The sequence below is a fragment of the Bombus terrestris genome, chromosome 3 (assembly GCF_910591885.1).
Source record: "Bombus terrestris chromosome 3, iyBomTerr1.2, whole genome shotgun sequence".
In the NCBI taxonomy this organism is placed as follows: domain Eukaryota; kingdom Metazoa; phylum Arthropoda; class Insecta; order Hymenoptera; family Apidae; genus Bombus; species Bombus terrestris.
Window position 1 is genome coordinate 17,441,207 of NC_063271.1, and position 26,817 is coordinate 17,468,023.

The following is a 26,817-nucleotide window of genomic DNA, read 5'->3' on the forward strand; positions in this document are numbered from 1 at the left end:
GGACGAACCAGAGTAATTCACGCGGGCGCGCGTGAAAGGCGCGAGGGCGTCACAAAGGAAGCTTCTAGTCGTCGTTTGAACTGAATACTCCGACCGGCTGATCTGACTGCGAAGTGGGGAACATAGGAAGGTCCTAAATACTCTTTTCTCATGCAGGGCGGTCGGAGTGGCAGCGATTCGGGCGAGGGCTCGGACGTCAAAGAAAGTGTAGACGTCAGTTATCTCCGGAGGTGGGAAGGGGGAATAAAATCGTCTTTTTAGAGGAAGAACACCTCTCTGCGGAGAACAGTGGCGTGGGGACGATATCCGTTGAGTTTATGTGCCTGCCCCATTGCGCTCGATGAAAGTCATTGTGAGAGTTTCAGTAAGTAAAAATACCATACTACGTGAAAAGAAAAGAAAAAAAATAAGCCTCACTAGTAGAGTCACTCCGAAAATCCAGATTCGATTTCCATAAAAGTCGAAAAAGTATTTTTGCTGCCACCAAACTTCAGCAGAAAGTCCGTGAATGCAAAGTAATATGCGAATCAAAAAGGGAATTTTCCAGTGCGAAGAAGAGGCACTGTGGTGAAAAGGACATCGACTTCCGCCAGTCTACTCATCGCCATGGCTTAGGGCCGCCCGACTGTACATGAAGAAATAACGGTGATGTACGACCGGATGAAAAAGGTAGCGCAACAATGGAATGGAACCGAACACACTGAAAAAAAATACTCCAAGTCAGTACCAAGAAGACTGTCAGTGGATGTGGCTAAGCAACATGCGTGTGGTCGAGAACTAGTCGGAGACTGTGGCGAGTCACCCTGGCCGTGCGGGAGTACTCTCAAAAAACTAGAGCTCAGAAAAATGGTGGCTTCCGTAGCCGCCGTGGCTGCACACAATTCGGATAAGGGTCCGGTTTGTTATTGCACACAAACGAGCCCCCAAGGATGGTTGCACCGGATGTGCATGGAAAGGGGTAGTCCATCCAGCTCAAAGACTTTTGTAAAAACAAAGGCAAGGGATCGTGAGGTACTGTTGATGCACCTCAATATTCACTGTGCCCCTCCTACCACGCTCGAAGACGGATACCGAAAGAGTTGAAGTAAAGAGAAGTAAGAACCCGCACTACCTGCATCCTCTCGCTACGGACTATGGAGTGTTTTTCGGATATTTCCAGCACATAAAAGGAAAGAAAAAAGAAAGAATTGCGTCCGGGCCTGATGAGCTCTTCTGCATCGTAGCGTCGTCAGAGCGTTCAATCTGGCGATACTAATCGAAGGCCGGTCAAGGTAGTCCTATCAAGCTTTGAAACTTAGCTGGACAGAAAGGAGGGTAGTCCCATCTACAGCATAAGGCAGGTATCATCGAGCATAGTTGCTTCGGAGAGTATCTGTATCAAGTAAGAAAAAAGTCGACGTCACGGTGGGTCGACGCGGATCCCTATCCGCCTGTCCTTACAGGGCGCAGCACGACCTTGAGAAGTATCCGTCACTGGCGTCGGTGTGCCATATTGTTGTGTAGTGTGTAAATAGAGCCTCTCGCTAGTGTAAAACCACTCGCGCAATACTAGACAGTAAGAGATCATAGCAAGCGGTAACCATGTTCCACAAACACATAATACTGCAGAAAGAGAGATGATCCACAACAGAAAGGCCGCTTCATCCACCTCTGTAATATAAACCCCTGTTTTTCCCTGCTGCAGTTGAGGGTTACCCTCCCCTTCTGAACGTTGCAGAATAATAAACACAATGAAGCTTTTCTTGAAAAAGTACGTATCAAAATGGACAACAGAACAAATTTACGACAGAACAAATTTACGACAGAACAAATATTAAACATTTTCAACATCGCACAATTTTCTAAACTTCAATATGTTTTTATTAGAAACAAGCCAATCAGATGTTAGAGCAACTTATGGCCATCATATTCCAAATTATTAAAAGAAAAACGTGATTGTTATCCGCTAAAAGAAACAACAGAAATAGTAGAAGGGTATACCAAAGTTATGCTATAATGTTTACTGGATCAGACAACTTCATGCATATCGAAAAGTATAAACAGATTAGAGCGCAATTCAAAATTACATTTTTATTTGCAAATGAGGATGTGATAGAGATGTTCAGGGAAATGAGATATAAGTAAGTGTCCTACACAAAGACTGATATGACAAATAGCGATAGCGGATTTATTTCGAGTTTCTACCTTTACGTATTCAGAAAAAATTAAAATGTAATGTTTTATAGGAAAATTTACATCCATCGTCATCCTGGTTTTGTCGGCCAATTAAATTTCATTTTGTAAAAAGATCAACGCAAATTATACAGGATGAAATAAATCGAATCTAAAGTAAAGTAGTACATTTGAATCCAACAAAAATAAGTAATATTCAAATAACGTATACCATGACTTTAACAATGGTAGACAATAAAGTATGCAATACTATAGCAAGTACTATATCTGCGATGCGTTGCTGTATTTTCAACGCACAACTCTTTGACACTGCAAATATTTTGAAAGAAATTACGGATAGTATTACATAAGTTAACAAACTTATTAATACATGGGGCAAATATAATACAATATGCTTTACTTTCGATCATCCAACTTTCAGAAGAAACACAAGAAGCGAAACACAAGGATTTCAAGGAATATAAGAATAAAAACAACGTAAAAGATTTAAGGACTGCTAATAATGAAGATACATTTTATAGAATATTTTTAACCTTTGATCCATTGCCATCATTAAGACTAAAATCATCTATCAAGAACCATAAAATACTAGATTCTCGAGTTATAAAGCACATAAACAAATATAATGACGGAAACTAACCATTTATCAGTTTCCATATATGTAAGCAAGTTCATATTATATAAGATTTCTACTATTTTTTATACTTTTTTTCTTTCCTCATATTTCTCAAGATGATTACATATTATATTGTTGTGTATTATTATTGTACATTACCATTATTATTATATTATTTTATATTACTTTATTTTATTTTATATATATGTGTATAATATTAGATACAATGTTAGTATTACTTTTCAAACAGGCATTACGTTTCAAATCAAAATTACCAAAATTTGTAGTACTATTTAATTTTGTATTACTTTCACAATATGAAATAATCAGATTCTTCAAATTGCTTAAAGCTATTTAATGCAAAAATTAAAAGTATTGTTAAACATAAAATATACTATGTACATCGTATTTAATTCAATAAGGATTATTTTTCAACACTTTTTAAATAAAACTTTATTCCGACATCTTGTATGCTCCAACAGTTATACGAAAATATCCCATAATTTTTCAATCCGACCTATTGCGGAGCACAACGCTGTTGAGTGTTCCCATAGCGCTACGGGAGAGATGTATACCTTAGTATACACCTCTAGAAATAGAAGTAGTGTACACCTCCCCGAAAATGCTATAAGGAAAGTGGAGGATAACGCCGCTGTTTCTAACTGTAATTTCGGGAGATCCCCTAACATACTGAGGTAGACCATCATGCAGATATTATCCGATAAGAATCTAGCGCTACCACGCATTCTTCTCTAGACTGTGCGGAGTATTAATGAAGACTTCCTCCACGTGAAAACAACAAAGACTAGGTCAATTTCTTAACATTGAAACGAATACTCGCAACTTTCGAAAGTCTACTTATAATAACTCCAATATTTGAATGAATCGGTCTTTTCATAATTAGTAGACGAATAATAAAAATATATTCCGTTAAGTTTTCCTAACAAACTTCAGTCAAATTGTAAGGAATTATAGACGATTAGCAAGTTTTTTTCTTTTCTTTTTTTTATTTAATTTGTATGAGAGCTCAGTGGGGTGTTTTCTTTTTAGTCTTCTATCTATAAGAGTTTTGCTCGCTTCAGCAGCCAGTTGATTAGAATGTGTTGCCGTTATTTCCTTGTATTTTTTTGCGTACCTACCGATTTCTTCTTTGACCTTTGGTATTTTAAAGTCCTAGTGTATATCCTCGTTTCTGACATACCATGGGGGATTGACTATTGTCGTCAGTATCTTCGAATGTAGCGGATCTAGTTTATTTGTGACTCATTGCTGCTATCCCTCATAGCGATATTCCGTACGTCCAAATTGGTTCTATTATCGTTTTGTAGATTTTTAGCTTATTTTCTATGCTGAGTTTCGAGTTTCGACTAGTTAGCCAGTACATCTGTCTTCTGTATATCCGTATTTTGTCTGTAATTGATTTAGTATGTTGTTACCACCTAAGTTGTGTGTCTAAGTGTTGTCCTAGATACTTAACTTGCTTTGTTTGTGTTATATGCGCGCTATTCAATTGGATATTTGGTGATCTCCGCTTTCCTAGTGTAAATGTAATATGGTTGCATTTACTGGGATTTGCCTTTATTTGTTTCTCTTCTAACCATTTTTCTATGTTTGTAATGTGCTCTTGTAGTAATGTGACTATTGTTTCTGAATTAGTATACCTGACTAGTACAGTCGTGTCGCCTGCGAATGTCAGTACTGTGCTGTTGGTAGTTGTTGGTATGTTCGCCGTGTATAATGTGTATAGTATTGGGCCTAGGACGCTTCCTTGTGGTACCCCTGCCTTGATGTCTTTAACTTCAGAATGTGTGTCCTTGATTTTTATTACGAAGGTTCTCTTACTTAGGTACGATTTTAGTAAGTGATGGATTTGTTCCGAGAAATGTTTTTTGATTGTTTGTAAGAGGTTTTCATGGTTCACTTTGTCAAATGCTTTCTCAATGTCCATGAAGAGGGCTGTACAGTATTGTTTCTTTTCTGTTGTTCGTAAAATTTCGTTGACGAGCCTGCACATTTGCTCTATCGTTGAGTGTTGGTGATCTGGTATTAATTTTTCTTTCCCTATTGTTGGTTTTAGGCGATCGTATACCATTTTCTCTAGTATTTTGGAAAACACAGGAACTAGTGATATTGGTTTGTAAGATGCAGTTTGGCGTGAGTCTTTGCCTGACTTAGGTAACATTATGATCTGTGCTAATAGCTTTCATAGATTGGAAAGTATTGGTATTCTCAAAATTCTATTAAATATTATTGTGATTAAACGTATTGCTTTTGGGGGGAAGATTTTTCAAGATTTTATCATTGATTAGGTCGATTCCTTGTGCTTTATTGTCTTTTGTGTTCTCGATTATGATTCCAATTTCTTGTGCTGTTGTATTAGGTATGGTGTAGTGCTTGCTAGTTGGGGTACTAGTATTTTGCGAATCTTAGATTGAATGACGTTTGGTTTTACTGTTGTTAATATTATATGGAGTAAGCCCATGTGCTGTCTGCTTTTCTGATTGCTGTGATTAGTTTTACTGGCTTCTTTATTTTGTTCGTGACTTTCCATAGAGAGTAGTTGGCATTCCCGTGTGCGGAGAATGTCTCTATGAATTTTGAGAATTCGTTATTATTCTGATCTTTTATTTTACTTTTTATTTCCTTTGCGAGTTTGTTTAGGTATTTTTTGTTTTCACCTGTTCGATGTTTTTGTCATCTTGCTTTCGTTTTTCTTTCTTCTCTGATTTTGTCAAAGATGTCTGTTGGAATTATTTTTGTTCGCCTGTTGTTTGGTTCGTAAATAGTAATTGCCCATGCTGCTTCTAGTATAATTTCTGTCAATGTTGCTACTACCTGTTCGATATGTTTGGGTGTATTTAGTGGAGCATTGCAGTTAATTTTTCTCTCAATTAGTTCTTTAAAGGTTTGCCATTTGGCAGTTTTATTGCAAAGCGACTCTGGATTGCTGTAAAGTATTGGTCTGCTTGTGCATTCTATTATTATCGGTGTATGATCGCAGCTAAGCTCAAGATTAGGTGTTATTTTTAATTTGTTTGCGTATAGTCCTTTTATAACTGCAAAATCAAAGAAGAATGGAATTTTGTTTAGATCTGTCGGCCAGTATGTTGGCCTTCCTGTGGATAATATGTTGAGATTACTAGTCCCAATATATTTTTCTAGTGTTCTACCTCGAGGTTTGTTAATTCTTGAGCCTCATAGCCTGTGCTTTGCATTGAAGTTTCCCACTGCGATGTATTTGTCACCTAAGGATTGAAAATACTGTTCCCATTTTTGAAATGCCATTTTATGTCGCGGTGGTGTATATACTGCTGACATCTGGATGTAATTGCTGTTAGTTTGTATTCTAACGGTAGTTACTTGAACGCATTCCTGACTAATTTCACTATGTAAGTGGTGTTTGATATCGTTTCTTATTATCACTGCAGTCCCTGTCTGTGCTTTTCCTAAGAGGTGTTTGGTATCATAAATGGTGCAATATGGTATTTTCGTGTAGCTTTTTGGTGTGAAATGTGTTCCTGAAACAAGTAGTATGTCAATATTATTGTTATACAGAAATGTTTTAGTTTTGATGGCCCGTTGTTGTAGGCCGTTTGAGTTCCAAGCTGCCATTTTCAATGTGTCCGTTTTTATTTTTTGCTTAGCATGTTTGTAAGCAGTTGTAGCATGACTGTGATTTGTTGCGTTTGCTGCCTGAGTACTGCGTTTTGTTCGCTTATCATTTTTGTTAGCATTTCGGTATTTTTGATGGATTGTTTGAGCAGTTCCTTGATTTCTGTAGTGTCGTTGCTAATGTGTTGCGATATTGGTTGTCAGAGGGTGGCGACTGACTGATTACTTGCGCGTAGCTTCGGCTACCAAAGGTGTTGGTGTTACTGTGGTTAGTGTTCATTGCGTGCTGTGAATTTGGTGTTGTCTCAGATTTTGTGCTGTCCTGTTGCGCTTGTAAGTTATTGTATGTCCTGTCTCGTAGCGGCGGAAACAGTGTACGTTGCAGTTGTTTTCTGACTACTCAGTCTTTGTAGCTAGCTGGGTGGTTTCCATTGCAGTTGAAGCATTTAACTTCATTTATTTTTCCTATGTTTGGACAGTTTACTGTTAGGTGCTTTTCCGCGTATTTGACACACGCCGGGTTTCTGTTGCAGTAATTTTTTGTGTGCCCATATTGCTGACACCGGATGCATTGCGGTATATCTTTTTTATGTCTAGGTGGCTCCACTGTTACTGTTGTGTTTAGAACTTTTTTAATTTCGAATATATCTTTCTTGTTGTTTTTTGGTTCAAGCTTTATTAGAAATAGCGGTATTGGCTATTTAGTATCGTATCTGGTTATGTTGTTTATTGATCTTACCTGGTGTCCAATTTTTGCTAGTTCCTCGCACATGTTGTCGGTATTTGTCTTTGGCTGTAATCCCCTGATTACTGTTTTGTAACTTTTATCAGCTTTAAGCTGGTAGGTGTGGTACCAGCGTTTTTCTCTTTTAGTGCTTTTATCACATTTCTAAATGTTTCTGGTGTGTTGGTTTGAATTTTGACTTGGTCTATCTCTATCTGTTTTATAGTGTAGTAATCTTTCCCTGCCGTGTTGTTTAGAAGTTCAATGAGGGGGTCTATTATTTTAGCATCTATGTAGATTGGCGGTGGTTTAGCGATGCGTGTTATTAGTTTTACAATTGGATCTGTTGCTGTCTCTTGTGGCAGTGCGCTAAATGAGTTACGGAGCGTGATTTCTTGTAGCTATTGTTTCTTATCTGCTACTATAGCTTTCCTACCGCTTGTGCACAGTGTTACTTTTCGTTTTTTGCTGGAAGTTGCCACCTTCCAGCCTCCGTCATGTTGGGTTAGTTCATTGTTCTTGTCATTGTCTTGTGTTATTTCCATGTTTGTTTCGTTTGTAGCTGTATTTCCTTGTTTTTCGTTTATTGGTTGTCTAGTGTTGGCAGAACTTGTAGCTCTATTTATAAAGTATGTTTCGCCTTTAGTTGTTATTTTTATTGGTGGAATTCGCATTTTCCAATATTTGGCGATGGGCGTTTACGTTACCGCTTTCTCTTCCCACTTGCCGCACTTTCACTGAAGTACTGTTTCGCACGTCCGATTAGCTCGGCTGTTCAGGCAGAACTGAACTTGTCACGTGTTGGTAAAAATTGAAATTATCGGTGATTACATTTAACATTTTTTTATTTCCTTTTGATAATTGCCTTTTGTTCTCGGGATACAAACGAATGTACAACATTACTTATCAGCCAACTCTGGCATAATGCTTCTTTCCTATTTCAGATATTTGTTTAAAAAAATATGTAAAAAAATTTCTAGTATGTTTGCTGCCTGTTTATCATATAACGCACGTTACAAATAATGATGTTGTTAGGTAGATGATACATTTATACTGTACATGTGAATGTGTGTGTAAGCGTCAGAGGGCGTCCAGGTCAAAGTTGAGACAAAAGGCGGTTGGAAGAATCTGGTTGGATCGGTTGACAATATGCGTGTGTCACGACCGGCATACTTCAAATCCGATGGACCGATGATGGAGATAGAGATGTGGCGGCCTTGGCGACAATGTATATCGCCGAAGTGCCTAATGAGTCATCTGTATCCCAGCGGTCCTTCCACCGAATGTCCTAGAAGTGTGACAACGGTCACGTACGCCTACAGGGTAGTGGGGATATTGAGGGATGACAAACAAAGAAGAAACAGATGTTACCGAAAGTCAAATTGTAAGAGCTTCAGTCTTGGAAAGTCACGGCTGGAGCTCAGAACAAAATCGCAGTCAGTGTAAATTCAGAATACAAGAAATAAATTCTCTTGTTTTTTTTTTTTTTGTTACCTTAATTTTTTCTTTTCGTTTGAACCCCCTGCTTTTTATTTTACGTGACCCGTGCACGCAAGAAAGTTGTCGAGGTTTTCAGAGTGTAACATATATGTATAGCTGTTGTGTGTGAATAAAGTAACCTATTTGTATTTCCGATTCCTCTCTATATCTTAATAGATGTGATGAACTCTATCAAGATGAACTATCTTAATTTGAAAGTATCTACCATTGCATCTTACGCGTAAACAATCCTTCAAAATATATGAGTATCGTGGACAAAAGGCTTAAGATATCGGCCGAGCCATAAACAATGTCGCGAGAGCCGCGGCATCGTCGGGTACATCAATGTGTCGGTCCTTTCAAGTGAATAGTTTCGTGGAAAAGGCCTGCGTGACCCTGGCCACGGGCGTTTTCGGGACACGTGCGCGATAGGGCGGGAAAAGACAAAGAGACGCTAAAGACAGTGTTAGTTGAGAAGCCGGAGAGAGCGAATGCAAAAGCCGGACAGTGTGAGTTGAGAAGCGAGAGCGAGCGAGTGCAGAAGTCGGAGAGTGTGAATCGGGAAGTCGAGAGCCAAGTATAATAATAGGACGTGCGACAGCATTGTAATCAGTTCGTTGTTTTGAATATTATTTATTAAATCAAAACATCATTACTTGTCCTTTCCTCTAAAGACCTAAGATACTACATATATTTGCAAATATAGGAGTTAATGTAATCTATATTCAACATTGATGACTATTAGAAACCTCAGGGCAGACCTTCGTCAGTGTCGGTAATATACCCAGTATATGCCGCTTAAAGTTAAAAAGATTCACTAAATTTAGCTCCTCAATCCTCATACAGGAGGAAGGTCGAGCAAATAATCGACTTTATGGGAAAATATTGCATAATGTACGGTGTTTACCGAGACAGGACAGCCAGGACTGCTATAAAAGAGGAAAAAAATACTATTTTTTGACAGTGTCACGTAAAATAAAAAAGGAGGTAGCTCGAACGAAAAGAAAAAAATAAGGTAACAAAAAAACAAGAGAATTTATTTCTTGTATTCTGAGTTTACACTGACTGCGATTTGGTTCTGAGCTCCAGCCGTGACTTTCCAAGACTGAGGCTCTTACAATTTGACTTTCGGTGGGATCTGTTTCTTCTTTGTTTGTCATCCCTCAATATCCCCACTACCCTGTAGGCGTACGTGACCGTTGCCACATTCTAGAACATTCGGTGGAAGGACTGTTGGGATATAGATGACTCATTAGGCACTTCGGCGATATACATTGTCGCCAAGGCCGCCACATCTTTATCTCCATCATCGGTCCATCGGATTTGAAGTATGCCGGTCGTGACAGCAGCAGCGTCACGCGATTTGAAATCGTTGTGACTGCGGCAATGGTAAGTCGAGAGAGTTCAAAAAATAATTATTTCGCATTCTCAAATATCGTAATACTTTGCTCGAAGCTTAATCACATTTGAGAATATCGTTTTAACAGGAAGTACTCGCGGATATGAACTATACTTTATTGCACAAACACTGTTGTATTTCGTCAGAATTAATATAATTTATTTTCGACTTCATTAAATAAAAACTCTTGTTATTTCATCACACTAGATCCCCCTTTTTTCGGTTTGATTTATCTTAAATCAGTCTGACTCTGCCAAAACGATTAGATACGCGATCATCGCTGTTATCTCCTCATTGGATTTACCATCGGGAATTTTAAAGCTCCAACTCCTTCATCTTGAGTTGCGTGAGTAATCGGTGGGATAAACAATCCTGGATAAACGGTCTAACAATAACTGTTACGTCCTGTTATCTGATATGGGCTGAAGTCCGTCCCTCGCTCGGGACGGCCACTAGCGGTGGAAACATCATAGATCGGACCGCAATAATCTTAAGGCACAGTCATAAAACTAAATATCTTTTTTACTTTAACGTCAAAGCCCTCAGTTGCTGCAACATAGAGGTCAAGTCGAGACATTCCTTAGGGCTATTGTTCCAGCCAATAAAAATTGGGGACATGGGTTTTTCTACTTTTCCTGGGATTTTCACTCGAAAATAACCGATGATGGGACGACCAGCGACCATCCCTGGTTCAGTATAAATACCGCCGTCATAGAGCAGGAGTTTTTTAGTTTTCTGTTTGTTCTCTGATCAGTCACCGTACTTATGTATATCTCGTACTCCGTCTTAACTTGTATATCGTCTGTCGACCTATCAACTGTTATATTGAATGTTACATCCATTAAGTTGTTGAAATAAAGTGTATATTGTAACTTGTTACATCTGTGTTATAATCAGTTCAACCACCTCTATTATCCTAAACAAAATAGGGAATCGATCATTTCGTGACGTCGATGATCGACGTCGACGCGATCTACCGCGAACGCGTCTCTCCGCGAACGGTCGAACAGTGACATATTATTATTTTTATTAGTTTACGAAATTAAATTGGCCAGGATAAACACGTCAGGTAAGTATGAAATATGCAATATATGTCTTTGCATAAAAAATTTATGTATAAATATTTGATTGTTACTTACGAAGATGTTTCACAACATCATAAACTACAATTCCTTGTTCCAGTTGACTTAACGCTCCGAAGTTATTAATGATAACTGCAACTGAGTCTCCACTCTTCAAAGATAATGTCTCGCGTAAGCGTTTGAGCATGAATGCAACTATTTCACTGCAGGGTTTCAATTTCATTTTTTCATATCCAGCCTCTCCATGAATTCCCTGACCAACTTCGATTTCATCTTCTCCGAGTTCGAACATTGGAGATTGGCCTAAAACAGTTAATATACGTTGATGTGGAAAATTAAAGGATCGCTAAATTTTCGACAAAAAAATTGTCTATATTCAAGCCATTGTAATTTCATGAAAAAACTCATACTGCAATTCATTTCGGTTTGTAAACCTGCTCTTCAACAATTTGAAACACAAAGCTTCCTCTTTCGCAATTCTATATTTTTCAGAGATGTTTTTACCTCGTGTAATGGATACAAGTGAGTGAAAGTAGTGTTAGTATCGCGAAAATATTAGGTATACAATTTCTTTGATACTATTTACTTTATATTAAATTAGTTATACAGATATTAATGAGACAGAAAACGATGGTTGTTTAATATGGAACTAATAGTAACAATCTTATTCTAACTTGGCTACTCACGCAACTCCGCAACGCTAACAACTCTACTCTCAACAACGCAACTCGTCAACGCTAACTCTAACAACTCTACTCTTCGACTCCTCGATTAATTCTGACCTCTCGACCCATTCTCACTTCTCGATTAACCGCTCCTTGGATTCAAATCGTTCCCCTCCATTAGCGCTATTTTTCCCTTTCTCTAATCCCATACTGTTAACGCTTCGCAAGAACTAGGTGACTTTAGTCACACAGGCTTTTTCTATGTAAGCTAATAGCCGAAGGACAGGCGACCTTGTTTTGCTTAGTTTCTAACCAGGTTTTTTCCTCACGATACTACAGTAGATGTGTTTTTTTTTTCTTCAACAATTTTATAAATTCAAACAACTCTATGGAATTTGCAACATCTTATGCGAGATTCGTTTTAAGATGATTATGTAAAAAGAAATATCCCCTTTACAATGACCTTTAAAAAACTGATGCACCATGTTTTCACCGTTTCATAGCACTTTAAATGAAAAGTGAGCTACGCCATCATTCGAATAATTCAAAGTACACTATGGAAATGTGGAAGGAAGGTAATATGTATGTGTTCAGTGCGTGTGTATTGCACTAAATAGTGTGTATGATGCACGTATAATATGTGTATTTAGTGCACGTGCAGTCTGTGTTTGCGTGTGTGTGTTTAGTGTGTTTACAAGCGAGTATTACCTACTCATTGCATTATACCTTCTTGACATTGCTCCTTCATATTAATGATTCGTTAGATGAATTCTTAAGGGATATCTGTCCACAACCCTCAAAGTACATCTCCCAAAGTATCACAGTATGTCTTCTCTGATTTCGTAGTCGACCTCCAAGAATAAAAATTAATACGTGGGAACAAGAACATGTATGAACGACACAAAGAAGACATAAGGCAATGGAAAGATAATATACTAAATACCTTTCAAACAAACTAAATACTAAATACACGAGACACAAATTAGACTGTGATGTATCTTGAGTTATACCAATACAGTTTTCAGGCTCAGATTGAATTGCTATTTAAATTATGTATTTACGTCAAACTATTTATACAGAATTTCAAATTCAAAGCCAAATATTCTGACTGAATCGTATTCTATTGATGATGAAATGATTGATGATGATGATGATTGAAGATAATGATGATGAAAAACCTCAAAGAAACCATAGATTGCAACTCAACTGTAGCAGCATATGAGCGTAAAAAAGTTCAAGTGGAAATGGAAAATTAGAATTTGGGAGAGACCCATATTATGGTGCCTTTGAATACTAACGATTGTTTTGGTTTACAAGGTCTAGAGGCAAATGAGCTCTGGACAGATTGTTATTGCCGTTTTTTGTAATCTTCAGCCGGAGTTAAATAAAAAGTTAAGAAGGTTAACTTTTTGTGGTAATATCCGTCAATATAAATCTATGAACGTGCTCCCTAGGACAGAGTATTATTATCTTTTATTCGATCGGCATAATATCATTGAGTAAGCGACGACTATAATTGGTGCACAGTATCTCTGTATCTGTACTTGTACTTATACTGATTTTAATACAACTGGCTATCATGAATTTATCCACTCGTTTCTTTATCAAACAAACCTACACGTTTAACCTTTAACGCTCCGACTTTTAATTGTGAATATTAACCGGTAATTTGCAAATTTTTAAATGTCAGATTTTAAATGCTACAATGACATGTAAATAACAATATTAAAGTCATTCAAAACAATTTTTGTTCATCTCAGAAGTTATATAACTTTGATTACAATATTGTAATATCGTGGACAAATGGACTAAGAAATATCGGGTGAACCATAAACAATGTCACGAAAAAGCCTAAGTGCCGACAGGTCTATCAATATGTCGTCGATTCTTCAGTCGAATAGTTATGCGGAAAAAAGGCCTACGTGATCATGGTCACATGCGGTTGCGGAACACGTACATGCTGGGGCTATGAAAAAAGACAAAGGAATGCTTAAGGGAGAAAGACGAATTAACAGGCAGTCATGAGATAAGAAGTCAAAGTATAGTCAGTGTTGTCGGAAAAAGTTGTCAGCGATGTCGAGGAAGGTGATTCGTGTGAAAGAGAGCGCTGGAACCGTGGTGACAAGTTGTAAATTAACTAATTGTTTTAGTTATAGCACATTACTGTATTTAGTTCACGTTAAATAACCATCGTCTCCTGTTTAATCCATTCTAAATAAATAAAAAGATCCTACAACATTTATATTAATTATGGTTGAGTAATGTGTGGAATTTTTTAAAACATTCATTGGGATGCAAACCGAGGTTGCGTTCACAGGTCTCACAGTAGAAAACTGTTTTTTTACCACATTACTTCCTTTTGGTGAACAAACAAGACAATTTTTCTTTCTCCCTTTCGGCAACTGACTTATTATATGGAGTTTCTCATCTAAAGCTTGTTCCTTATCTGTTCCGGAAGGCCTGCCATACACATTGTTATTCCGAAAGTTACTTACGATCTGACTTACTAATAATTTGACAAACTTATAATGTGACAACGCGCTTTCTCCTTTCCTTTCCTGAGCAATCTCGTAAAGTATATAAGCATTTACTAAGCTTGTTTCTAGTCCCAAAAAAACCATATATTTCCACCATTTCAACAATTTTCTCAGGAAACAATATGTTGACATTAATCGGCACATTGATCGGCTTTATCTACAGTGGTTGAGATGCACGCTTGGAGTAGAGCGTTGCACATCGGTGGTGCTTGAGAGGCACACTTGGATCGTTAAGGGTTAATCCACCTCACTTTCAAGTGAATTAAATTCTTTAAAACTCTTTCAAAATATTCCTACACCATAAAGACGGGCATATGAAACTTATACCGAAATCTTCCAAACCAGGTGACGAACGACGATACTCACATAATTATCGCATAAATACGACGTAATTGTCCAGTCGGACCAATGGAAATAAAGTTTATTAGATGCATGGCTATTAGAGGACTGCTAGATATGATCCGGAAAATAGATAAGTCACTTCATAACATTAATTTTATGGATCTTTAAATACTGTTTAACTACATGGAAACTGTGTTTTGGATCATTATTTGCATGATAAACATACTCCTTAAGCATAACCTTTTTGGGAAAATCACATCATGCATTCCATAAGTACCATACCCGCTTGAGAAAAAGAAATTCATTTCGCAATGTTTCAATCTACATTTCAGATACATAACATACAATACAGACACACAAAAAATTACTGCAACAGAAACCCGGCGTGTGTCAAATACGCGGAAAAGCACCTAACAGTAAACTGTCCAAACATAGGAAAAATAAATGAAGTTAAATGCTTCAACTGCAATGGAAACCACCCAGCTAGCTACAAAGACTGAGTAGTCAGAAAACAACTGCAACGTACACTGTTTCCGCCGCTACGAGACAGGACATACAATAACTTACAAGCGCAACAGGACAGCACAAAATCTGAGACAACACCAAATTCACAGCACGCAATGAACACTAACCACAGTAACACCAACACCTTTGGTAGCCGAAGCTACGCGCAAGTAATCAGTCAGTCGCCACCCTCTGACAACCAATATCGCAACACATTAGCAACGACACTACAGAAATCAAGGAACTGCTCAAACAATCCATCAAAAATACCGAAATGCTAACAAAAATGATAAGCGAACAAAACGCAGTACTCAGGCAGCAAACGCAACAAATCACAGTCATGCTACAACTGCTTACAAACATGCTAAGCAAAAAATAAAAACGGACACATTGAAAATGGCAGCTTGGAACTCAAACGGCCTACAACAACGGGCCATCAAAACTAAAACATTTCTGTATAACAATAATATTGACATACTACTTGTTTCAGGAACACATTTCACACCAAAAAGCTACACGAAAATACCATATTGCACCATTTATGATACCAAACACCTCTTAGGAAAAGCACAGACAGGGACTGCAGTGATAATAAGAAACGATATCAAACACCACTTACATAGTGAAATTAGTCAGGAATGCGTTCAAGTAACTACCGTTAGAATACAAACTAACAGCAATTACATCCAGATGTCAGCAGTATATACACCACCGCGACATAAAATGGCATTTCAAAAATGGGAACAGTATTTTCAATCCTTAGGTGACAAATACATCGCAGTGGGAAACTTCAATGCAAAGCACAGGCTATGAGGCTCAAGAATTAACAAACCTCGAGGTAGAACACTAGAAAAATATATTGGGACTAGTAATCTCAACATATTATCCACAGGAAGGCCAACATACTGGCCGACAGATCTAAACAAAATTCCATTCTTCTTTGATTTTGCAGTTATAAAAGGACTATACGCAAACAAATTAAAAATAACACCTAATCTTGAGCTTAGCTGCGATCATACACCGATAATAATAGAATGCACAAGCAGACCAATACTTTACAGCAATCCAGAGTCGCTTTGCAATAAAACTGCCAAATGGCAAACCTTTAAAGAACTAATTGAGAGAAAAATTAACTGCAATGCTCCACTAAATACACCCAAACATATCGAACAGGTAGTAGCAACATTGACAGAAATTATACTAGAAGCAGCATGGGCAATTACTATTTACGAACCAAACAACAGGCGAACAAAAATAATTCCAACAGACATCTTTGACAAAATCAGAGAAGAAAGAAAAACGAAAGCAAGATGACAAAAACATCGAACAGGTGAAAACAAAAAATACCTAAACAAACTCGCAAAGGAAATAAAAAGTAAAATAAAAGATCAGAATAATAACGAATTCTCAAAATTCATAGAGACATTCTCCGCACACGGGAATGCCAACTACTCTCTATGGAAAGTCACGAACAAAATAAAGAAGCCAGTAAAACTAATCACAGCAATCAGAAAAGCAGACAGCACATGGGCTTACTCCATATAATATTAACAACAGTAAAACCAAACGTCATTCAATCTAAGATTCGCAAAATACTAGTACCCCAACTAGCAAGCACTACACCATACCTAATACAACAGCACAAGAAATTGGAATCATAATCGAGAACACAAAAGACAATAAAGCACAAGGAATCGACCTAATCAATGATAAAATCTTGAAAAATCTTCCCCCCAAAAGCAATACGTTTAATCACAATAATATTTAATAGAATTTTGAGAATACCAATACTTTCCAATCTATGAAAGCTATTAGCACAGATCATAATGTTACCTAAGTCAGGCAAAGACTCACGCCAAACTGCATCTTACAAACCAATATCACTAGTTCCTGTGTTTTCCAAAATACTAGAGAAAATGGTATACGATCGCCTAAAACCAACAATAGGGAAAGAAAAATTAATACCAGATCACCAACACTCAACGATAGAGCAAATGTGCAGGCTCGTCAACGAAATTTTACGAACAACAGAAAAGAAACAATACTGTACAGCCCTCTTCATGGACATTGAGAAAGCATTTGACAAAGTGAACCATGAAAACCTCTTACAAACAATCAAAAAACATTTCTCGGAACAAATCCATCACTTACTAAAATCGTACCTAAGTAAGAGAACCTTCGTAATAAAAATCAAGGACACACATTCTGAAGTTAAAGACATCAAGGCAGGGGTACCACAAGGAAGCGTCCTAGGCCCAATACTATACACATTATACACGGCGAACATACCAACAACTACCAACAGCACAGTACTGACATTCGCAGGCGACACGACTGTACTAGTCAGGTATACTAATTCAGAAACAATAGTCACATTACTACAAGAGCACATTACAAACATAGAAAAATGGTTAGAAGAGAAACAAATAAAGGCAAATCCCAGTAAATGCAACCATATTACATTTACACTAGGAAAGCGGAGATCACCAAATATCCAATTGAATAGCGCGCATATAACACAAACAAAGCAAGTTAAGTATCTAGGACAACACTTAGACACACAACTTAGGTGGTAACAACATACTAAATCAATTACAGACAAAATACGGATATACAGAAGACAGATGTACTGGCTAACTAGTCGAAACTCGAAACTCAGCATAGAAAATAAGCTAAAAATCTACAAAACGATAATAGAACCAATTTGGACGTACGGAATATCGCTATGAGGGATAGCAGCAATGAGTCACAAATAAACTAGATCCGCTACATTCGAAGATACTGACGACAATAGTCAATCCCCCATGGTATGTCAGAAACGAGGATATACACTAGGACTTTAAAATACCAAAGGTCAAAGAAGAAATCGGTAGGTACGCAAAAAAATACAAGGAAATAACGGCAACACATTCTAATCAACTGGCTGCTGAAGCGAGCAAAACTCTTATAGATAGAAGACTAAAAAGAAAACACCCCACTGACCTCACTATGGAAGTAAAATAGACAAACTGGAATATAGTATCCCGCTGGGGGTAGCCATCCACGTGTTATATAGCAATTATGCTAGAAAAATTTACCAAATGTCCAGCTGGACAAATTGTAAAGTCCGAATTAAATATTAAAAAGAAAATGGACCGCTTGGGCCATTGAAGTTTACCGACCCTTTTAGTCTGTCTGCACATAGGCTTTTGCGCATCATTGTATATAGTTCATCCGGTATCATACTCTAGCCTACCTAGGTTACATTGCTTTACGTCTATTATATAAAAATGTGCATTTTTATGAACATCCTCGGAGTAATTATGATGTAGTTACTAATAATGGTAAGATGGATGTGATTTAAAATAAATAAGTATATAACATTTATGATTGAGAATATAACAAAACAATTTATTCCAATTATATCTTGTGTAAGTAATATTTGGATACTAACCGGGTATTGCACAAGCTGTTAATCCAACCGAATAAGTGGCTATATTTTGCAAAACATGATGTGCAGTTTTAGTCACTTCTTCAAGTGATAGCCCTTGTTCTGCTAACGCACCAGCTATTTTCATAACAAATATTATTCCCGTTAAACCACGCTTGCCAGCGACACCTTGCTCCTCCTTCGGTATACTACAGTCTTCATTTACAATTACTTCCGAAATCTAAAATGTTAAATAGAACAAATTACATTAAATTACAAATACAATACAATAATATACAAATAAAATACAGTTCAATACAATAAAAATACAATAAGTTACAAATGTTAAATAGAAACAATTACGATTATCTATTACACTAAGCAGGACAGCGAGCTTGATTTTGTGTATCACTGTCGGCATCGTACCGCCTGCAAAACTGCATATTTTCTGTTACGTCCAGTGACTCTTACACGGTGCATATAGAATTAAACAATAATCCTAAGGAACTGTCATAAAACAAGGTTTTTTTATTTACCGTTAAGACCAGTAAGTCCTTTTTTTATTTGGAAGAATTTTTACAATTAGTTCTAGTTGAGAATTATAAGTAAATTATTCTGGCATGATATTATATCGCGTATAATAGATGATTATCGCCTGTTTGATTCTAGCTGAATCTAATGTTTAAATCTAGAGGGTAATGTCTTTTTAGCCTGCAGATCTAATCCGTCGTGTCAAGTAATTGAGTAACTAATGGATTTTGGTGGTTGTTAACTCTTATGTTATATCTGTAGTGTCGAAACTACGTTAATTAGTTTATTAATGATAAGTAGATTGAACAGGTGTTAATTGAACAGAGAATATGAAAATGTTTGTTAAATATGAACTAATCGCAGCAAATGTATAATAATTAACATAACAGAATAATTAATCAACGACTTTCATCAACGCAATCCGCACTCTCTGACGTTTCAACTCATACTGCTGTTAGTTCGTTTATTGTCCCCTAGCAACCTCTTGTCTTTTGTCTTAGCCTCATTACTTACATACTCAGCAACCGCTCGTTTATAAATCACGACACCCCCCAAGCCCCTCATTCGTGATATCACATATCTGTTACTGAATTTGGATATTTCTTTTTTAACTGTGTGTATCTTAAAGTCGCGATGTATTGTTTCGTTGGTAACATACCAAGGTGCATCTATTAAGGATCTTAGAGTTTTCCATTAGAATTGTTGAAGAATTTCTATGTTGGAATTACTTGCTGTTCTCCATAGTTGGATCCCATAGGTCCAAACAAATTTTATTATGGCCTTATATAGCATTATTTTACTTTGCACGCTTAAGTTGGAACGTCTACCAATGAATCAGTAGAACTTTTTTAAATTTTGATTTAAATTGTTTGGATTTATCTACGATGTGTCGTTTCCATGTCACTCTTCTATTCAGAATTATGCCCAGATATCTGACTGAATCTTTGTTTGGAATTGAAATATTATTTACTGTCATTTGTGGACAGGATTGTTTTCGCAGCGTGAAGGTTATATGACTGGATTTATTTTCATTTATTTGAAGCGCCATTTGTGGAATCATTTTTCCATAAAGTCGAGACCTCGCTGGAGAGTAGAGGAAGCAATTATCGGGTCTGAGTGGGATGCTAATAAAGCTGTATCATCAGCAAATGTCGCTGTGGTTATCTGTGTTAAAGTTGGTAAATCGGCAGTGTGGATGGTGAATGACAGAGATCCGAGGACACTGCCTTGGGGTATGCCCGATTCTATTGGAAATATTGCGATTGTAACGTTTAAATATTTAATCATGAACAGCCTATTGGTTAGATATGATTTTAAGATGGAGTAATAGGTGTGTGGTAGGATTTTCTTTAGTTTCTTTAGTCCTTCATGCCACACTTCATCGAACGCCTGCTGAATGTCCAGGAATACCGCAGAGCAATATTTTTTCTTTTCTAAATCTTGGCCGATTTTATGGGTTAAACGATGAATTTGCTCTATCGTAGAATGTTGCTTTCGAAAACCAAATTGATGATCCGGCATTGTTTTCAAATTCTGTAAGAGTGGAAGGAGTCGTTTCGTTAGCATCTTCTGAAATAGCTTGGACAAATTAGGTAGAAAACTAATTGGGCGATAAGAGCTAGTTTCGTGTATTGGTTTTACCAGGTTTAGATATAAGAGTAATTAATAATATTTTCCAAGTTTTAGGATAATATTGAAGGCGAAGTATTGCATTAAAAATAGAAGTGATGAGTGCAATCCCTTTTATGGGAAGCTCCTTAATAACTTTGTTACTTATCAGATCATGTCCCGATACTTTCCTGGGATTTAGACGACGGATTAATTCTATGACTTCCAGAGATGGGAAAGGGTCAATAGGAGGAGACATCTGGAAGGGAGAGTGCAAGTATTCGGTTATTTCCGCTGCGATAGTGGAAGAATACGGTTTTAAAACATTCGTTAAGTGATTTGCAAACAAGTTGGCTTTTTGTATAGGGCTACGTGCCCATGCACCAGGACAGTTTCCTAGATGTCTTCCATAGCGAGTAGTTGGAGTCAGCTGTGGAAGACAGATTAGCAAGATATTTTTGAAAACAGTAATTTTTATCATTTTTAAGGATTTTAGTTAGCTTTCTTGTTGCATTATTTAGCTTACGCTTGATGTCAGATGTCCTATGACTTTGGCATACTCTTCTAGGTCTGCGTTTTTCTACGATTTTTTTATTATGTAATGGGGGTATTCATGTTTATTAACAAAACTCTTAGACGGGGTGGAAGAACGGATCGCGTTTATTATGCTGATGTTTAAATATTCCGTGGCTGCTTCTATATCATCATTTGTTTTTAGGGATATTAAGGCTGATGTTGAATGATTGAAGACTTCCCTAAAGAGCTGCCAGTTTGTGAGTTGGTTATGAATAAAGCCATTAGGTTGATTTTCAGTAATTGTTAAGTTAATTGTTGCTATAACGGTTGAATGATCTGAAAAGAGTTCCGCGGAGGAGTCGATGTGGACATATCTTGGCGAGATATTTTTAGTTATAAAAAAATCTAATAAATCAGGTAGTTTGTTAGTGTTAGTGAGCCGGTAGGTGGGTTCGTGTTATTTTATATAGGTTGGGGTTGATAATCAAGCTGATTCACACGGATTGGTTATCACACCTTTTATTTTGTTTCTTATACAAAACGCCAAATCACACAGCAGGCGTCTAATTACACAGGGTGCGTCTTAGCAATTAACACGTGGTCGACTCCTAAGACAAAGGAGCGTCGTTAGGAGTCGTACCAACCTAACTTTAGTAACCTTTCAGTAACTAGCGGTCATACCAACTTAACATTTCTTAACAGTTCGTTTGTACCGAGGTAATTAAGTTTGTTGACAAATGCCAAAAATGGCATAAATATGCATTTTAAAAGATTTTTGCCTCTTACTGTGATAATTCTAGTGCACCATTGCATATGTTTAGCGTTATAATCCCCTCCAGCTATGAATCTATTGCTCAGGTCTTCGAGGAAGTTATCGAAGTCTTCTTTGGAAATACAATGTCTAGGAGGATAGTATACTGCTGACGTGGTGATTGGACCATGCCAATCTTCTATCGCTACGTTTGTAGCTTGAAGGTAGTCCTTCTGGAATGATGGAAGCTCATAGTGTTTTATGCTGGTTTTAATGATAATTCCGGTGCCGCCGTGGGATTTTCCACTGGGATGTTGGATATGGTAAAAGTTATAACCATTTATTTTCAGATAATTTTTATCTGTGAAGTGAGTTTCAGATATAAGCATTACGTCAATTTCTTGTTGTTTTAGGAAGAGTTCTAGTTCGTATTTATGCTGAGCTAAACCGTTAGCATTGTAAAGAGCTATATGTATTCGTTTTATTTTATGTCGGAGGGTGTTAATTTGTCCACGAAGATTGTAAGCAATGATAGCAAGTTATTAATTTGCTCTGTTTGTTTCGCGATTAATTTTTCAAGCCTATTGAAGTAATAGTGTTTTGTGAACTGGGAACACTATTTTGTGAAAGATCACTATGGATTTTCGGTCTGCCTTGCTTTGAATTTTTGTGGAATAAATACTTGGTTAGTTAGGTCCTTAGTTCTGGGTTTAGAGTACTTGTTTTTATATAAGGCCTTGTAGGCTGTGCAACCTTTATAGTTCGCAGGATGCTCTCCTTGGCAAAGGATGCATTTCGCAGGAATTTCTGAAGATTTAGTGTGTAACGTAAATCACGTCAGAGACCAGGACACTGTAACCCCAAACTCTTTTGCCCTGATGTCACCTTAGGCGACAGTTCGTTCGTGAGTGCCGAGGCGTGCAGACGTGTGTCCAGTGCCCGGCAAAGTCCACAAAGCAGCAGTGACCATCCAGTTGCTGCTGAGTGCCGAGACGTGCAGACGTGTGCCCAGTGCCCTGTGAAGTTCACAAAACTCCACGTGACGCCCATCTGTCGAAAGCGAATCCAACTAACCTAGCCAGGGGTTAACAGCCTCTCGACTAGTTCTTTCACACTGAATTAACTAGCTCGATGATGGCTCTATCATTTCCAACAGGCTCCCCGGAGCTAAATTATAACACCGCCATTTTTCCTCCCCCGTGGCAAGAGGGCAACACATCTATCCTGGTAAACGACCATCACACGAAAAAACGAAAGCTCGAACCAACCAAGACAAATGTAAACAAGAGTCAAACTAAACCATCAGCCAGCCAGGTGACCACCTACAATAGATTTTCAATACTGGAGTCCACGGAAGACTCCATGATTACAACCGAAAAGGTAAACAACCTCCATAATCAAAGAATTCCCCCTCCCCCACCGATATTCATAAACGACGTAATCGACATTCAGTCAATGATTAAGACTATCGAAAAAGAAATCAGCAAAGAGGACTACAAGTTAAAGATTAACAACAACCACGTGAAAATACTGCCGACCCACCCAGACGCCTATAGAAAGTTAACCAAGCTATTAAAAACATTAAACGCTAAATTCCACACATACCAGCTCAAACAAGAAAGACCATTTCGAGTGGTGCTACGCAACATCCATCACTCAGTTGATCTAGACGAACTAAAGTGCGAACTGTCAAACCACGGCCACGAAGTAACTAATATCAGCAACATTAAGCACAGAATCACAAAAAACCCACTATCCTTATTCTTTATAGACTTAAAACAAAAAACAAACAACAAAGAAATCTACAATATCAATCGGCTGATGAACTCCATAGTTAAGTTCGAGCCACCTCTTGTAAAGAAAGAAATAATACAATGCAAAAGGTGCCAAAGGTACGGCCACACGCAGGAATACTGCAATCACAACTTCCGGTGCGTAAAATGTGCAGGTAATCACCCCACTGACCAATGCACTAAACCCCCGGAAACCCCCGCCAAGTGTATCCACTGTCAAGGAGAGCATCCTGCGAACTACAAAGGATGCTCAGCCTACAAATCGCTACATAATATAAGGTATCCAAAACTGAGACCCAAGGACACAAACATACAAGAACCTAAACCCCAAAAAATCACCTCACCAACAGTATCCTATGCGAAGGCAACGCAAGGAAACGTATACAACTCGAAAACACACAGTGTACACACAGAAAATAGAATTCCCACCCCACAAAGCACAGACAACTTTACCAGACTCGAAAAACTTATCGAGAAGAAAACTGAGCAAATTAACAACTTGCTGTCACTACTCACACTCTTCATGGACAAATTCATAAGCACAGAAGCAAAATAAAACCAATGCGAATAGCTCTGTGGAACGCCAACGGTCTAGCTCAGCACAAATCTGAGCTAGAACTATTCTTAAAACAACAGCAAATCGATGTGATGCTCATATCCGAAACCCACTTCACCGACAAAAACTACCTCAAAATACACGGCTACAACTTCTACCACACCCAACACCCCAGCGGAAAGGCTCACGGCGGCACCGGAATCATAATCAAGTCAAACATCAAGCACTACGAACTTCCACCATTCCAGAAAGACTACCTCCAAGCAACAAACGTAGCAATAGAAGACTGTCATGGTACAATCACCACCTCAGCTGTATACTGCCCTCTCAGACACTCCATCGCCAAAGAAGACTTCGACAACTTCCTGGACACCCTGGGCAACAGATGCATAGCCGGAGGAGACTACAACGCTGAACACACCCAATGGGGTAGCAGACTGGTTACAGTAAGAGGCAAAAACCTCCTCAACAGCATAATATCCAACAACCTCAACTACCTTACCACATACGAACCCACACACTGGCCCACCGACACAAACAAAATACCCGATCTCCTTGATTTCTTCATAACTAAAAATATCTCGCCAAGACACGTCCTAATCAATTCCTCGGCTGATCTCTCCTCTGATCATTCCCCCGTGATAGTAACAGTCAGTTCAACTATCATCGAGAATACACCTAATGGCTCCATTCATAACCAACACACCAACTGGCAGCTCTTTAGAGAAGTCTTTACCCACACAACTTCAGCCTCAACCTCACTAAAAACCAATGACGAAATCGAAGCAGCCACGGAATACCTAAATGCGAGCATAATAAACGCTATCCGCGTCTCCACACCGGCAAAAACGTCCATCAGCAACCACGAATACCCCCAGTACATATTAAAAAAAATAGCAGAAAAACGTAGACTAAGAAGGATATGGCAGACCCATAGAACACCGGAGGACAAACGCAAACTAAACAACGCAACTAGAAAACTATCCAAAACCATAAAGAACTACAATAATGACCGTTTTCACAAATATCTCGCCAGCCTGTCCCCCACAGCCGACTCAAACTACTCACTATGGAAAGCCTCCAGGAAACTCACGCGCCCCCCACAAATAATACCTCCAATCCGCCGCCCGCAGGGTGGATGGGCGCGTAGCCCTATAGAAAAAGCCAACCTATTTGCCAAACACTTGACTGAAGTATTCCAACCCCATTCCTCCATAGCTGCAGCGGACGTCACCGAATACCTGCACACTCCCTTCCAAATGTCCCCTCCTATCCAACCCTTCACTTCTGCAGAGATCATAGAAGCTATCCGTCGCCTAAACCCCAAGAAAGCAGCAGGTCACGACCTAATAGGAAATAAAGCAATCAAGGAACTCCCCATAAAAGGGATTGCACTCATCGCATCAATATTTAACGCCATCCTCCGCCTTGAACACTTTCCTAAGGCGTGGAAAATCTCACTAATCACCCTCATCCCCAAACCCGGTAAACCAATATATGAAGCCAGCTCCTATCGCCCAATCAGTCTCTTACCTACCCTGTCTAAACTATTCGAGAGGCTGCTCACGAATCGTCTCCTTCCACTCCTAGAAGAATTGAAAACTCTCCCAGATCACCAATTCGGCTTCCGAAAACAACACTCAACAGTAGAGCAAATCCACCGCATAACCCACATGATCAGCCAAACCTTTGAAAAGAAAAAATACTGCTCAGCAGTATTCCTAGACATCCAACAGGCATTCGATAAAGTATGGCATGAAGGGCTACTCTACAAGCTTAAAAAAATCCTACCCCACCCATACTACTCCATCTTAAAATCCTACCTAACCAACAGACAATTCATAGTTAAATGTCTAGGCGCCACTTCCGCAACATTCCCAATAGAATCCGGCATACCGCAAGGTAGTGTCCTCGGACCCCTACTATTCTCCATCTACACTGCCGACTTACCCGTACCAAACGAGGTAACAATAGCAACATTTGCCGACGACACAGCACTATTAGCTACCCACGCAGACCCGGCAATTGCCTCATCCACTCTCCAGCGAAGTCTCGACTCCATGGAAAAGTGGTTCCAAAAATGGGGTTTTAGAATAAACGAAAAAAAATCCTCCCATGTAACCTTCACGCTCCGAAAACAAACCTGCCCCCAGGTCACCATTAACAACACAATAATCCCAAGCAAGGACTCCGTAAGATACCTGGGCATGACCCTGGACAGGAGGCTAACCTGGAAAAAACATATCTCGGAAAAAACAAAGCAACTAAAGGAAAAACTAAGAAAATTCTATTGGCTCACGGGCCGACGCTCCAAACTAAACATACAGAACAAAATAACCCTCTACAAGACCGTAATAAAACCTGTCTGGACCTACGGAATCCAACTATGGGGAACAGCAAGTAACTCCAACATTGAAATACTCCAACGCTTCCAATCGAAAACGCTAAGATCCCTATTAAATGCACCCTGGTATGTTACCAACGAAACAATCCACCGCGACCTCAAGATACCTACAGTCAA

At 38.4% G+C, this 26,817-nt stretch overlaps 1 protein-coding gene across 5 annotated transcripts in view; it reads right to left on the reverse strand.

Moving 5' to 3' along the window:
- Positions 1 to 26,817, reverse strand: part of LOC100646642 (triokinase/FMN cyclase) — a 106,500-nt gene that overhangs the window by 41,232 nt on the left and 38,451 nt on the right. For all 5 annotated transcript variants that reach the window (XM_048404754.1, XM_048404750.1, XM_048404752.1 and 2 more), the window contains 2 exons: positions 18,566 to 18,782; positions 11,142 to 11,387 (listed from right to left, as the gene is read on the reverse strand). In XM_048404754.1, coding sequence (XP_048260711.1) covers positions 11,142 to 11,387; positions 18,566 to 18,782 — 463 coding nt within the window. The remainder of the gene's footprint in view (positions 1 to 11,141; positions 11,388 to 18,565; positions 18,783 to 26,817) is intronic.